The sequence below is a fragment of the Protopterus annectens genome, chromosome 17.part0 (assembly GCF_019279795.1).
Source record: "Protopterus annectens isolate FY-2018-M chromosome 17.part0, PAN1.0, whole genome shotgun sequence".
NCBI lineage: Eukaryota > Metazoa > Chordata > Ceratodontiformes > Protopteridae > Protopterus > Protopterus annectens.
In genome coordinates, this window is record NC_056751.1 from 186,915,505 (window position 1) to 186,932,292 (window position 16,788).

At 40.6% G+C, this 16,788-nt stretch overlaps 1 protein-coding gene across 4 annotated transcripts in view; it reads right to left on the reverse strand.

Moving 5' to 3' along the window:
• The window catches only part of SEMA6A (semaphorin 6A), a 414,822-nt gene that overhangs the window by 164,842 nt on the left and 233,192 nt on the right, over nt 1-16,788 (reverse strand). For all 4 annotated transcript variants that reach the window (XM_044059031.1, XM_044059030.1, XM_044059033.1 and 1 more), the window contains exons 7-10: nt 11,970-12,060; nt 7,127-7,246; nt 6,566-6,654; nt 1,208-1,425 (exon numbers count right to left, since the gene is read on the reverse strand). In XM_044059031.1, the coding sequence (XP_043914966.1) occupies nt 1,208-1,425; nt 6,566-6,654; nt 7,127-7,246; nt 11,970-12,060 (518 nt within the window). The remainder of the gene's footprint in view (nt 1-1,207; nt 1,426-6,565; nt 6,655-7,126; nt 7,247-11,969; nt 12,061-16,788) is intronic.

The following is a 16,788-nucleotide window of genomic DNA, read 5'->3' on the forward strand; positions in this document are numbered from 1 at the left end:
ACTTTATCTGATCTTAATTTCATAAAGTTATGTGTTATTTAAATGCTGTTTTTTGGGTCGTGCCTGAAAAGTGTTAACAGACCAGCCCATCTACTCAGTTTATTTATTTTTATTTTACATTTGTTGACCGGGATAGTCCGACTGGATACATGTCCATTTTCAGCAGAGGCCTGGGGAGAAAAGCTCCAAAGGTGGTTACATAAGCAATCATCACGATGTGCAGATAAAACAAGCGTCATAATAACACTGTACAAATAAAACACACTTTACAGTCACAGTTAAATTTATACAGTATAACAAACTTCTAATCTGGCTTAACAAATAAAAAGATATTTGAGTTCCATTTACAGATATAATATTAGTACACTTGTATGAATAAAGACTTAGTCAGGCTTGGAGCAGGGACATATCTATTGAGACTTGAAATACTCCTTGACAGCTTTTTTGAATTGAGGTAGGGTGGTATCTAGGGTAATGTTAGCAGGAAGTGAGTCCCAAATTTTGCCAGCAGAGTTGGCAAACAGGGAGTCTCCAGCTGAGTTGTTGGATTTGATGGTTTGCACTACCAATCTATTAGATGAGCGGAGTGATCTGGGTTTGGAGTGGGGATATATGATGTTTTTCAGTGCAGATGTATTTTCTGTTTGGTTAAGTGCTTTGTGAGCCACAATAAGTTGATTATACTGAATCTGCCTTACAATTGCCATACAATTATTGGTCATAATTTTCCAGAAAGTTGTGAATTCTTGTAATAATCCTAGACATTCTAGCCAATACACTGCTGAAAGTAAACTGCATATACAAGTATCTGAAGCAAGGATCCAAGTGCAGTTTAGTTATGGCCTTTACAAACTGGCATACCTCAGTCAGTTTAGTACAATCTGTCCTACTGCCAAGAATCCCTCAGAGCAAAAGGGCCCCCAAGAGTTTTCTACTATAAAGACAGTCCTAAGCTGTTTGGGTTTACTGGAAAATGTACAACTAGTCTGTTATGGTTCACTGTTGTTTATGTTTAAATTGTACTGACCACTATGATGTGTGTCAAGACACAGCATTAAATTCTTTCTTAAGCAGACCCATGCAGAAAATGGAAAAATGTATGTGGCATTTATTGGGTCACATATCAATATTTTATCCACATTCAGAACTCTATACATTAACTAGTGGTCAGCAGCTGTGGAAAGGAATTGTGCAAAAGTGCATATACCTGTTGTACGGTGTTGAGAAACTTGCCAGCACCACATCCCGGTCACTGATATGAACCACATCTGACACAGCTTGCAGAATGTTGAAGTAGAAATGGGAGTCGCCAGGAACAGAACAATTCAGTCGGGCCTTGAGAAAAGATGTCCACTGCTTCTCTAGTACCCTCTGGGAACCTCCCATGTCATTTTTGCAAACCCGAGCTACACGTGGAAAAATGACCTGGAAATATATAGAAAGCATGAAAAAAGTTGCTTGCAGATTCATGGAGATATGCAAAATGTGTCTGTTAGAATGTGCAGTATTTACAGTTGAGTACAGCAAGGTCCTTAAAATAACTCTCATGCATGCTTGTGTAATCTATGCAGAACTACAATTAGTTGGCAGAAACCTAAAATCTGCTTTTCTCTTGTGCGCTGTGCTGTGAAAAGATAAGGTGGCAGCTTTTTAATCCTGGCATTTAATACTGTGCTATAACTCCTTCAGGAGATCAGGTCTAAGCCATGCAAGCTCATTTCCATGTAGCCTGCTTAGGCTATGAATCAGCGAAATCTGGAAACAAAAGTGCTTTTGTACCCACAATCCCTGCTGACTGTTAATTTTCCCCAGACACAAATCTTCACAGCCAGCAACTTATTTTCTTTGTAGAAACAATGCCTGCGAAAGGTGAGCAACTGTATGTGTGAGAGGTGGAGAGTTAGGTACTGCCAAGCCCACCACTGTTAGGATGGTGTATATCTACTCAGAGGAGCATCTTTTGTCTGAACAGCTAAGCTGTTCAGCATCGGCATGCAGTCATAAGCCTCTAGAGAAAGCCATCAGAAGTGCCAGTCTAAACTAAGTACAAAAGCTCCAAGCGTTCCCCTGCACTCTCCCCCAAATCAAGTTTGAGTCATGCAGACACAGCACCATCTTTTGGCTCATAATGCAATGAGGCAGTTTCTTAACAACCAAATTACTATTAATAGGTTCCAGTTGACCTGTTTCTGCTATTTCATTTAAAACTGACTTAAGTATTATTTTGTTAATAAATACATAATTATTTACAGAACTTACATAAGCTCAAAAAATGTTGCAGCAAAGGCTTACGGCAATGAGCTGATAAAAAGATGCTTCCTGTAGTCCAAGGCCTTCACTTGTGTACTGTGTGATTCCGAACAAGACAGCGCTTTTGGGCAATGGGGAAACTGGGCTAAGCTCTTCAGTGGCGCCTTTAACTGCATGCCTACTTACTACCTATGAATCTATAAACAATTACCAACAATATAAGGGGAAAAGTCTTTCCATGTATGATAACCACTCTGATAATGCTGCTAATAAGTATTTGGCTGTGAGATCAATGACCATAATCTGCTTCTGTGAATGACTGGCCATTTTGTTTACAACCCACTTCTACAAATCAGCTGTTCTCCCCTGACATGGTGCTACCTCAGAGATGATCAGAATTAAGTAAGGGAGTCACTTCCTCCCAAATTGTTATGGAGTCAAGCTCCCCATAACTCCCAATGCTATCTTTTTACCATTTCTCTTCATGAAGTTTTCCAAAAAAGGATCTTTGAATGAAATAGTCAATCTTACAATGACTACCCCACTGGTACTTACATTTACAGATATATCAGAACTACATGAAGGGAAATGAATTAAGAGACCAAGTGAAGTACAGTATAGTAAGTGAGAAGGTTCATGGGTTCATAGGTGTGTACTAGGCTAATGGCCTTGGAGCCTTTACAAACCTAGCCCATAGGATTACCCTGACATCGTGCCACCCGACCTTAGTTCCCAGTGCCTCTGTCAAGTAGAGCCACTGGAGTGATCCCAGGGTGAATTTTCTATTTCCTATCCACTCATCAAGGTTTCTCTTGAAGAGGACCAGTGAGGTTCTCTGTTTGACATGTATGGGAAGTCTATTCCATAGCAAGAGCAGTCTCTGGGTTATGAACCTGTCCCTCCAGCATGTTTTGTTGATTGTGGTAATGAGGTTGAGTTCACTGGAGCATGTGGTGTGGAGGTACTGGGATTTCTTTAGATGTAGCATTTCTAACAGAGCTGTATCAGACATGGCTTTGTATGTCAAGCAGAGATCGCCTCTAAGAAGGTGATTTGAGACAGAGAATAATAGGAACTTTTTGAGTTCAGACATGGCTTTGTATGTCAAGCAGAGATCGCCTCTAAGAAGGTGATTTGAGACAGAGAATAATAGGAACTTTTTGAGTTTGTCCATATAGGACAAGTGTTTAATGCCTAGGATCCTCTTTGTGAGGTACTTTTGTGGCCTCTCCAGTTGTTGCAGGTGTCTAGTGAGGTACATGCCAAATGGAGCATTGTATTCGATGACTGGCCTAATGAGGGAAGAGTAGAGGGAGACAATGACCTCTTTCTTCCTGAATCAAAACCCTTAGTAATGAGACGTGCCACACAGAAGGACTTTCTGACCCCAGTGGCAATGTAGTGATCAAAAGAGAGGCTGCTGTCAACCTGTGCTCCCAGATCTCTTATAACACCTTCTGTGTTCAGTGGACTACCATCGATGTGGTAATTCATGGGAGCCAGGTTTTTCCCAAAGGGGATGGCAACACATTTTTTGGCACTGAGCTTAAGGCCATGGTTCTGACACCAGTCATTGGCCTCAGTGAGGTATTTCTGTAGGATGTCAACATCACTTGGAGAGTTAATAATTACTCTCAAATTGCAATTGTCTATGAACTTTGTTAGCCAGAGACCCTTTGTGTTGGCCTGGACTTCAGAGAAGTAGATACCAAACAGGAGAGGACCCAGGACCGAACCCTGTAGGACTCCACTCATGACTGGTCAGCAGTCTGACTTGGAGTCCGCTACTTTCACACTGTGGGTTCTATCTGTGAACCAGTTTGCAACCCACCTAGTGATATAGGGGTTGATGCCTAGCTTAGTGAGTTTTTCTATGATTCCTGAATGGGGAATGGTATCAAATGCCTTGGCCAGATCAAGGTAGGCTGTGTGAACCACCTTGCCTTCATCCACAGCTCTGGTGACTGACTCAATGAAGTCGACCAAGATGAGCAGGCATGATCTACCCTTCACAAAACCAAACTGTGTGGGATCCAGAGTTTGGAGATTCCCTATATCCTGGTCCATGATGATGCATTACATAGCTTTGCATACCAGACTTGTCAGGCTAATGGGGAGATAGTTCCCAGGGTCTGTAGTCGCTCCTCCTTTGTGGAGAGGGATGACTGTAGCAGTGCGCCATTTGGTAGGGACAAAGCCTGAGGTGAGGCTGTGATTGAACAGGACACACAGATGAGGTGCCTGTTCACTCTGTAGTTCATGTAGAACACAGCCAGGGATATTGTCAGGTCCCATGGAAGCTGTATTCTTGGCCTTGGACAGTGCTTTTTTAACCTGTGCAGCAGTAATACTGGGTGCCTGGCAATCTACTGGTATTGTGATTGGTCCTTTGGGGGGAGAGAGAGGGGTAAAGCTGACACTGAATCTGTCAGCCAGTATATTGGCAATATCTGTTTGCTCGGTACAGGAGGTTCCATTGTGCAGTAGCTCAGAGCAAATCTGGGTATTGCCATGGAGATTCTTTACTTAACTATAGAAGGCCTTGTGGTTGTCTTTACTATCTGCTGCAATTCTGTTTTCATAGTTAGCTTTAGAGGATTTGATGAGGGAATCTCAACTTTTTGTTGAGGCTGGTAAGGGAGTTTTTCCAGTCTTGGGACTTCACCTTATTCTGCATCAGTTTCCTCCTTCTGTTGTAGAGTTTGTTTATGGCAGGGGACCACTACATTGGCTTCCATTTTTTGAAGGAGAGCGTTTTGGTTCTGTTGGGTATGGTGAGATCCATGGATTTGAGTACGTGTTTGCACAGTGCATTGGTGTATGATTCGACAGTCATGCAACTATTCTCAATTTGCATGGGTGCCATGAAATTAGCCACCTCTGTTTTTAGGAGGCCAAAGTTGCTTTGGAGAAGTTTTTCATGGTGGTTACCTTTGTGGGGGGGGGGTCAATTGGATCATATGAAGACTTACAGGTGTTTGTCTGTGTGACAGACAGGGAGAGAACTAAACCTGGGATTCTGGGATTCTGGGCTTAACAATATTGTGCTATAACCACTATGCCATTTTGATAAGCAAAAGGCAAGAATGTTACTTCAAAACGTCATTTAATTTTTTTAAAAATTGTTTTACATGTTTTGAGTTTTTGGGAAAATCATTAACTATGACTATACATAAGGATACATGTTGTGCACGTTTATGGGTGCTTTTTGTAGGAAAAATGGGAACTGTTTCAAGCAGCATACAGGCCACCTATAGCATCTGCATGAAATGAGCTTGTCAGTTCCTGAAGTGGTTATACTGGACTGCCATTTAAAGAGCAACGCACATTCAGTGTGCCAATCAGCATGAGCACGTACAACTGAGCCAAAGTTCCTGTATGGTCATTGAAAAACTAAGCTGGAAGCCTCTGTCAGCAAATGGCTGCATGCAAATGAAACTCCCAAGTACCTTCTTTTAACAAGTCTGCAGCAGCAGACCCTGAAACAACAGGCAAAAATGAGACTCGGGAGTGTTATTATGGTATTGCAATGAAAATGGGTTGGTAAAATAAACTCACAAGGTTCATCTACAAAAGAAAATGCATCCACTGATCTGTGCAGAAGAACAATGCAGACAGCAGGGGGTGCCAAACTGCACTGCATTAATTAATTTCCAAAGACCAACAGAAGGCATTATTACTGAGATTTTAATTGCATTACACATCCTCCAGTTATACAATAAGTGAATAACTGTCATCTCTACATCAAAATTAAAATATCCAGCTAAAACAGATTTAAGACATTCGATGGATTTAGTTGTTATGGCATAGCAAAAAAAAAGTCTTAAAACAACAAAAATTATATTTGTTTACTTAATGGCCTTCGATGTATTCCTGTTCTTCAACTTTGGGATTTGACCTTCAGGAATATTACCCTGTACACTAGACAACCATGCCATAGGGGAGGCAAATTAGACAATACTGTTTAAAAAAAAAAAAAAAAAAAAACAAGTCACACTCTGCTGGTTGGACAAAGATGAGATGGACAGACAGCTGCCTGCTTCTCATTTGGTTCACCTCTCTTTAAACACCTGCAGCACTTTGACAAGCCAGCATGTAACACAATGTCTGGTTCATCAGATCTGTGGAATGCTAACATTCTTTTTCATGTTATCCTCCACATTACAGTAATCAAAAACAATCTCAAGAGTCTTTCTACATATAATATACCATCATAAACACATGTACTCCTGTTCAGAAAATCTGCTTCAATTTCAGAAAATACTGCTCACTCAAGAGTTAAAGTGTATTTCTTTTGGAATGTCTCAAGTCTTACCTTGCCCATACTACTGTATTCAACAGCTATTTCCCTGAAAAAAAAGTAAATGTAGTCACCGTAGTTCACAGCTTGTACAAAGTAAGGTTCTGCAAATAAAAGAAAGAAAGGAAATATTTATACAGTAAAAATTCAACACAAATGAAATTAGCAAATAAGGAACTTCGATACACTTTTAGTAAGAAGTTAGTCAGCCAATATTGCCTGGACAGTTGAGTGCTTTTAACAAGTGACTTGACTTTTGCTGCAACAATAGTAACACGGCAGTAAACATTGTCAATCTACACAAACAGCATATGCGCTAATGTTTCTTACAGGACACTAAATAACTTGCAAAGTTAACTATACTCCTGGATCACTCCTAGTACATAATACCTGAGCTGGCTTCTAATAAAAGTCCGCAAAACACATTTTCAGCCATCAGTAATGCCGGACATCAAATTACTCAGCAGAACACAGCATGTTTCCAGCATAAGACAAAGTTAAAATAAAAAAAAAAAAAAGGCTCATTCCATCAACTCTTCAAGTCCTGATGTATGATAGGTAGTTGTGTTTGCCTACCTTTCAACCATTTTGAGTCATGTTTGACTGTCCGCAGGGTTGGACTGTCTCCAAGGCTCCGGTAAATGACGGCATCAATGGCAAGAAAATCAGTAACAGTGGCCGAATAAAGCTTCCCATCTAGACATGGAGGAAAGGAAAACAGAAATTCATTCCCACGTCAGTCAGAGAGCTTATGTGGTTAGAACTCATTCAAAGCTGTCTGAAACAATGACCTAGACAGTCTTAAATTCAAGCATCGTCAGGGTTAAAAGTGCTGACCTAATTTCAATTAAAGAAAACAAGCAATAAAAAAACAATCACGCTTTCGTTAATGAGGTGATATTTCTAAGGGGAAAAATCTTCTACAGAAACTGCAACTAAAAATAGCTATCACCCCCCCACACACACACACATATACACACACACACACACACACACACACACACACACACACACACACACACACGCTGTAGAGAACAAAAAGCACAAATTAAATCCCTGCTTTAAGTGAGTCAGAGTAGTAAGCCTTGCATATACTAAGCAAAATTCTCCACCACCTTAAAAAGTCCAGTATTTTGTACAAGTAAAGCCTGGCCTGAGGAGACTACATATAACATTAACAAAGGCTCAAAGAGACTTCATTCAGTGTTGCCTTTTGCAGAAATCTTTTACTGCACTAATCATTTTCAGAGGCCCCTGTCTTTACACTAGTTTACTGAATGTAGTGATACAGTTCTGAGTGAAATATACTGGAAAACACATATCAAAATTTCTCTCACTGTAGGTCTTACGACAGAGGTATATTGTGTCTTTCATAGAAGCCCTTATCAAATAACAGGGCAGGACAGCATTCTAGATGTTCATGGATGGAGTAGGTTTAGTTGGTATCAGCCCTATTCTCTAACTTTTTTTTTTAATTCTCCAGCATACTGCATCCTCACTGACTGAGATGAGATATTCATCTCCAGAAGGCCTATTCATTAACTAATTCTGGACAGTCTTTTCAATGCCTCATTTCTTAACCCCCAAATTTCATATGTCAGCATGCCAATGCCTTTTCCTTACTGGCAACAAGACAAGAGGGACAATCTAGCCTGACCCCAGGGGGGGGGTGCCACCATCAATCTGTAAATCTGGATAAGATGGTACAGAATACCTGAAATAAGCGAATGTGAAGTTCTACAGCTGACGATATACAGAGATTGATAACAAATTCTTGATGCAGCAAGTTATTCTTACTATTCCAGTGGGTCACTTTATGTCTAAATTTTCATTTTTCTGGTCAGCTTTAAAGCTATTCACCCTTAAGTGCCATAACACCAGTATTAAAAACACATCAGTATCCATGCATGCATGCACAAACACACACACACACACACACACACACACACACACACACACACACACACACACACACACACACATGCGTGCGCACGCATGCACATGCCATGAACCTGAGGAGACAATCAAGACTTGAATAACAGGCAGGGGTATTATATCAGCTGCAATTAATTAGTTCAGCAACAGGGCAAACTGGGCAAATATAGCTATGCATTATTTTGTTTATTAAGACAATTTCCAAACTCTTTCTTAGAAGTGACTGTCAAGAATGTACTTCACACATTAGTTCTGGTCAGTGCCACAGTCTGCGAAGATACAGTGATCAGCGGCTATTTTTAGCCTGAAAACAACTCCTGCTTCACAAAACATGCATGTGCCTGCATAAATGACAGAATGCTTTAGCTCTCAGTTTACCATCAATTTTTAAATCATAAGGTGCTGACAAAATGTCAAGTGATTTCCTCCAACTGGAATGCAGAGCTGAAACCACTAAGACATCAATGAATCTGACTTTCAGCTTGTTCTGATGAATGGCAGCTCATTTCCATGACACCCAAAGCCACTTCTCAGCATGTGTCACTGCTACAGACTATGCAGATGATGTACCCCTCAATCATGGACTGAAGGCCACTAACTACACCTACAGCCTGCAGTCAGCTCCTACACAAAGAATGAATTACATCACAATGGCTTGTTCTGTGTGCCTTCTGTCACCTTCATACTAAGATAAACTTATCAAGGTGTATCACGTGTAATGAAATGGATCAGTACCACAGTAACATGTCAAACCCCTATTTGTCCCCTCCAGAAAATGAACTGACATTTTGCACCACAAGGTAGATTCCATATGAGTATACAACACCACGCACTGTGGATTCTATAATGTAATCTTTTATTCATTCATTCATTCAAAAATCAAAAGCAGGCATTACAAAAGGGTGAACAAATCAACACATACTGCCTAAGACAGTATAACCAAGCAAAGTATGGTTGTGTTGTTCTTCGCAGACATACTGCTCCATGTATGCTTACCGACAAGATCGTGCAAGCCTTTGTGTATACTGCCCCATGTATGCCGACACACAAGATCGCGCAAGCCTGTCAGTACATCATGCTCATCCAAAGCTACTGACTGAACTATGCCCTCAAATGATATATTATAAATAAAAGGCAAACGCTCATCTGAATCCCGTGCTTATCATACAAGTAATAACACAGGATTTCCGTACTTTAAAGATAAAAAGGACAGACATATAGCATCCCAGAGGGGAAGGTAAGTGGTCGCAGGTTGATGGTGAAGATCAGTAGTTAAACAGAGTACAGACAATACTCAAGAAATGACAAAAAAAGGATTGTTTCTACAAATTATTACATCACAATTTCAGGTGGTGCACAGACAAAAGATCTGTGTCTGTTGTTTGAATTAAGACATTAGCTAATTCAGTGCTGACAGAGATGCAGATCAATTCAGTTTAAATACTTATTGGGAAGCTGTTTGTATTCTTTTCATCACAGTGAACCCTGTCCACCTGTATTTGTAGTCTGTGCCATTCCTACATTATGATCTGATCATTCTGTTCTCCTTCTGCAAACTTTAACAAGTTCACACTTTTGTACCACGCCCTCTGTAATTGCACCATGCCCTCTGTAATTGCACCATGCCCTCTGTAATTGTACCATCCCCACTGTAATTGCACCACGCCCTCTGTAATTGTACCATCCCCACTGTAATTGTACCATGCCCTCTGTAATTGTACCATGCCCTCTGTAATTGTACCATCCCCACTGTAATTGCACCATGCCCTCTGTAATTGCACCACGCCCTCTGTAATTGTACCATGCCCTCTGTAATTGTACCACACCCTCTGTAATTGTATCATGCCCTCTGTAATTGTACCACACCCTCTGTAATTGTACCATGCCCTCTGTAATTGTACCATGCCCTCTGTAATTGTACCACACCCTCTGTAATTGTACCATGCCCTCTGTAATTGTACCATGCCCTCTGTAATTGCACCATGCCCTCTGTAATTGTACCATGCCCTCTGTAACTGTACCATGCCCTCTGTAATTGCACCATGCCCTCTGTAATTGTGCCATGCCCACTGTAATTGTACCATGCCCTCTGTAATTGTACCATGCCCTCTGTAATTGTGCCATCCCCACTGTAATTGCGCCATGCCCTCTGTAATTGTACCATGCCCTCTGTAATTGTATCATGCCCTCTGTAATTGTACCACACCCTCTGTAATTGTACCATGCCCTCTGTAATTGTACCATGCCCTCTGTAATTGCACCATGCCCTCTGTAATTGTACCATCCCCACTGTAATTGTACCATGCCCTCTGTAATTGCACCATGCCCTCTGTAATTGTACCATGCCCTCTGTAATTGTACCATGCCCTCTGTAATTGCACCATGCCCTCTGTAATTGTACCATGCCCTCTGTAATTGTACCATCCCCACTGTAATTGCACCACGCCCTCTGTAATAGTACCATGCCCTCTGTAATTGTACCATGCCCTCTGTAATTGTACCATGCCCTCTGTAATTGTACCATCCCCACTGTAATTGCACCATGCCCTCTGTAATTGTACCATGCCCTCTGTAATTGTACCATGCCCTCTGTAATTGCACCACGCCCTCTGTAATAGTACCATGCCCTCTGTAATTGTACCATCCCCACTGTAATTGTACCATGCCCTCTGTAATTGCACCACGCCCTCTGTAATAGTACCATGCCCTCTGTAATTGTACCACGCCCTCTGTAATTGCACCATGCCCTCTGTAATTGTACCATCCCCACTGTAATTGTACAACACCCTCTGTAATTGTGCCATGCCCACTGTAATTGTACCACGCCCTCTGTAATTGTACCACACCCTCTGTAATTGTACCACACCCTCTGTAATTGTACCACACCCTCTGTAATTGTACCATGCCCTCTGTAACCTACAGCATGTTCACAAGAGAATGGCAAACCACTTTCTGCTCCAAAATGGCACCTTACCCATTTTTCACCGCTGAAGCACTCTCTGCAAAGCCAACTACTCTTATGTTCCCTAAATTTTTCCCTGAACAATCAGTGTGAGTCAGAAGACATGATTCTCTTAGTAACACATGCCCATCAAGACTTTTTTTAAGGGGGGGGGGGGTCATAAGAAAATGGAGCTGCAGTAAGAAGACAGCAATTAGCTACACTTTTACAAAGAAAAAAAAGACACTGTTAATGTAAATGTGTTTGGGCTCAAAATCACAAACATTTTTTACGTAAGATGCTTAGTTTTATGTATCTGTATTATTTAAACAAACAAATGCATAAATAAAGACATACACTAATTATATATGTAGACTCTGAGTAAGAACAAGTCTCCTTTCAGGTGAAGGGGTAAATGTGCTTCTTGTAGGATGGAGAAAATTAACAAAACAGAAAATGCTACAGGAAGAAATCTCAGAAAACTTTAGAAAACATTAAAACTGAAAAAATGTCCATTGTTGTGTTTGCCCATTTTAGACTCACCTGCAAACAATGCAACATTAGCATGTTTTGCATCATAAGGACATCGGGCCATGCCGCTGACATCTTCTCCAATTCCTTCAAGTGTGTCAATCTAAAAGAAGCAAACAAAAGAAACTAAAAACAGGCTGAACCTGGGTAAATAAACCTACTCACATACCAAACAATATCCTTGAATGCTTGTTTCTAAACTAACAGTCTTGGTGGCTACATGTATGCAGGCAGAGTGCACTTTTAACTAAAGGTGTCCTGTAGATGGTGGTTCTTTTATTGATCTATATGGTAAGTACCCTTTGGGGGATATTATATGCTGCCACACTGTTATTCACTGGTCTCAGATTGTTTAGTTATGAATCTAAATGTCTCATCTTTCACATTTTTACCCTTTCTGCCACTTACTCCATGGGGCATTATACAGCCCTTACTCCACATTGCAATATACAGCCGCTTAATATTCTCTCATTATTCCATGATGAATCTTCCCTGTGGCATCCGCAACAGTCTGCAGTATCTACTTGTGGCATGGGATGCATGCTAAGATAAAGGTGATACAACATGCAACATACTTTCAATGTTGTTTTAGCCTTTGTATGGTAAAAAGACATGTCTTAAAGCATATGAATTATCCAATGGGAAAATAATGCTTCAAAAATGTTGTAGCACACTTCATAGAAAACAAGCTCTACTTCAATGACACAAATCTACAGTGGAAATCAAAAAGTGTGGGCAGAAGAAATCAGTCTCAGTTAACTAACAGCATAACAATACTTCAAAACAAGCCCATAAAATATTTGAGCAGCATTAAGAATACTAATATTCTGATATTATACCATTTCTGACACTCCAGCTTCTCAAATCTAGCATGTTTAGCTAGTGGGAAGACTGACGTACAGTTTATAATCATCAAGTATATATTAGGAAAAGCACATTTTATTCCATATACCTAGTGAGAATATTCATTAGAGGCTCTTTTGTAACTCATTACCACATACTCACTCACCCCCCTAAATTCACCGATGGATCAAAAGAGAACATCTGTCCCAGGCCACTGCATCCCCTTGATTCATTACAGATTGCAGCCTGTTCACCCACTTATGGATGCAGTGAATGTTCCCCCTTTTGCTTTCCCCATCACCCACTGCCAGATGCAGAGTGGAATGATACCACGCCTCTCGCATCTTTTGTAGTCACACTCAGCTCCTGACATGTGTCAGTCAAAAATCAAGGTGTTCCTACACCATCCCTTAGAAATGAGAGCTGTCATGTCCTTTTCCTGCTGAATGGCTCTTCAACAATGAATCTTTGCATCAACTGAAAACCATGGTCATTTTGTGTTTCTTACACTTTAGCTTCACTATATTTGTATTATATTGTAGTCAATGTAACTGTTATGTTGCATTGCCCCTGGGCTGAGGCTAAAACTGGTCAGAACTAATCTGTGCTCTACCTAGGTAAACAAATTTAACGGACAGACAGACTGACTGACCTAATCTTTTGGATGTTCTGCACTTTGTAAGTGTGTTTCAAATAAATGCTGGTAGTTAGCTGACTGGAAAACTTTTATACCTCCAGTCAGCAGAACAGCTGGCTGTAAAACTGTATAAAGCCAGTGGGAAAAGATGGCCGTATCCTGATCACAGCAAACCACAAGAGTAAAGCTCAGGATGGCTTAAAAAAGAAAAAGCTAAAAGAGGCTAAACAACATGATTGAGAATGTCAGTGTGCAAACATTTTATGTAGTGCCATTGATTAGTTTCACTGTAGATGAAACAGCAACATTTGTACAAGTGTTCAGCAGCAGCCAATGTTCTCGCCTTCATCACAGATTGCAGCCTGTTCACCCACTCATGGTTGCAGTGAATACAAGCTCCTACTGCATGTGGGAGTGCAGTGAAACATTTCATGTTTTTCAGGCCTACTCATTCAGCTGGAATATTATTATACTGCAGAAGGGTCTAAGGTGCTCTCAAATTTTAAAAGTGACTGTTTGGAGGAGGTCAACAACATTTGAGAAGGAAACCCTTTATCTGCTGTTGCTCTGATGGTCCCGTTCCACCTCATTGCTGTTTTTGTGGCACCAAGAACACAATTTGTTTTACCATAATACATTATTCAGACTCTTCCTAAAAGTGATTGGAGGTGGACATGAAAAGTCTGCACACATTCCGATTCTTCCATCAGTTTCTCCAGTCTTATTCTGCTGCACATCTCGAAAAACAGACCTAGGCCAATTCCTGGATTAGGGTGTGTGTGCCTAATACATTAGCAGACAAAGTTCACTATAATGGTGTTTAGAAGAACCAAATTTGTTCAACACAAGAGCCAGTTTTCCAAATGCAAAGCAGACACTCTACTCACAGAGATTCACTGCAAAAGAAGACATTTGTTTTTGTTTCCTGCAGCAGTCTCAAACTTACTTACCCAAAGTAGTAAGCATGCAGTACACATACAAAAAACAATTACAGTGTGTGTGTGTGTGTGTGTGTGTGTGTGTGTGTGTGTGTGTGTGTGTGTGTGTGTGTGTGTGTGTGTGTGTGTGTGTGTGTGTGTGTGTGTGTGTGTGCGTGTGTGCGTGTGTGTGTGTGTGTGTGCATGCGTGCCTGTGCGCACTCATGTGTATTTTGGGGTGTGGGCAACCTAAGCCCTAATCTATGTTATTTTAAATAGCTAACTCCAAAGGTTCTTCAACCTATGAAAACAAAACACTTCTCATTTTGCAGCAATCATTGCAAGGAAAGACTGTTTCCTGCGAACTGTCCCTTTTACGTGTGCTGTCCAGTGTGCACTATCTGCAGATACTGCTCTGATTAATTCAAATCAGTAAAGTGGCGTTCACATGAGGTTTCAGTCCAGGGACATTTACTGCCGTTAAATACATTTATTATTGGAGGTCAGTCTTATATTGAAGCAGCAGCAGGTTGCAAGACTGAAATGTACTGCTACAAGTTAACTGTGTGCTCACTGTTAACAATAACTTCTCTGTCATCACTTTCCTAGGCAACCCCATCTTGTTTCTCGAACACTGGTGGTGAGCCCAGAGTCTACCACTATACACAGACAAAAGATTACCACCTGATGGGGCAGGAAATGAACTACTGTTACCGTACCACTCCAAGTTTTCTGAATATGTTTATAACTGCAAACATTGCCATTCCCATTGTGGTCACAAAATAGGATCACTGCACTGTTCTTCTCCCTCCAGGCCCAGTTCGTATCGTTTTACTTGCAGCACAGCAAGCAGCTTACCAAAGAATCTGATTATAACTCTACTTGAAATCAAATTTACAACACTTCTTTAACTGCAAATGTAAAACCAGTTCTAGACACTTGTTTTCTTCCAAGTTCCCCAATCTGTCCCCTATTTAACCCCTCCATATGCAATTTCTGTATTTTTTTCTGAGTTTAAACTATAGTCTCACCACTAAATCTGCAGAATTTTCCGGTTCACTGTGCAACACTAACTTACATTATCTCAGTGCATCTCTGCTACCACTCCATTACAGGGGCTATTCATGTTTCTCATGCCATTGAGGGACTTTTACAACTTTCTGGCTGTTAAAGTACTACATAGATGAAGGTCCTGAAGCAATAGCAGAACCAGTCTCCTAATTTTAGAGCGATCTCAGACCAGTAATTAACTTCTGAGTTATTTTTCTGAACATCCCTTTGTTTCACAAGACACAGCCTCAGGGAAACATTACTCCTGTATCAAACCAGACTATAAAAAAGTATTGACTTTTCTAACTCTTTCACCCCTGGTTTAGACAAAAAGGCATTCTAGCTTATTTCAAGTCTGATATGTCAGTCAAAACGTGAAAAAAAAAATCAACTCTGGGCTTGGTAATACACAGTGTAGAACAGATTCTGAAATATACTGTTCAAAAGTTTAAATCATCTCACCTGTCTTATTTTCAAGGAGACATGCCACAGTGGACCATTAAAATGTTTTATGTTACCTCATTCCCATACTACTTACTGCATTAGTTATACAACATTTGAAAAGTTGCACGAACTGCCAAAACTGTTGGCTTGGCAAAACAGAGCACTAAAATGTGCTAATGGGTACTGACAGCACTTAGTAGTCTATTGTGATAGACTTGCTTTGAATGTTGTATTTTTAATCTCTATTAACTGTAAACACTCATTACATACCAAACTCAATTTCAGGTCTGACCAATGCCTGGTTTGTCAAAGAAGTCACAAAACAATAAGTGGAGGTAGCCAGTGTGAGAATCAAACCTAGATCAGTACAATTTTCCTCACTGCCTCAGACTGATATGATCTTGTCTTGAAAATGGGCTAATTTAGGGGGAATTCAGTAATTATTTGCAACTTGTAATATTAACACACAATAAATTATTACAGATAAGTTAGAATGGAAGACATATTTTATTAAGGAGGAATCCCAGGAGGAAGAAAAATTACTTCATCGTCTCTCCTATCACCCTTGTTTCATTCTTTGAACCCTCTTTGAAGAATTCTCTTTCCAATTGTTTTACAGATATTGTCAAACAGTTGTAGGTGTGTGTGTGTGTGTGTGTGTGTGTGTGTGTGTGTGTGTGTGTGTGTGTGTGTGTGTGTGTGTGTGTGTGTGTGTGCATGCAGGCACAAAAACATTGCATTACTTGACTTGGCTTTTAGGGTTTTGTCTCCACACTCGTTTTCCTTCTAGCCTTGTGATGAATCTATTTGTTCAATACCAGGGATGTAAAACAGCAAAGGAAGTCAATGTCACTGGTTTAGCAGACTGCACTGCACTCTTGCCTTAATGCCAGGAAAATCAGAAAGTTGTTGCAGGTTCTATCCTCATCCCAGGTACACG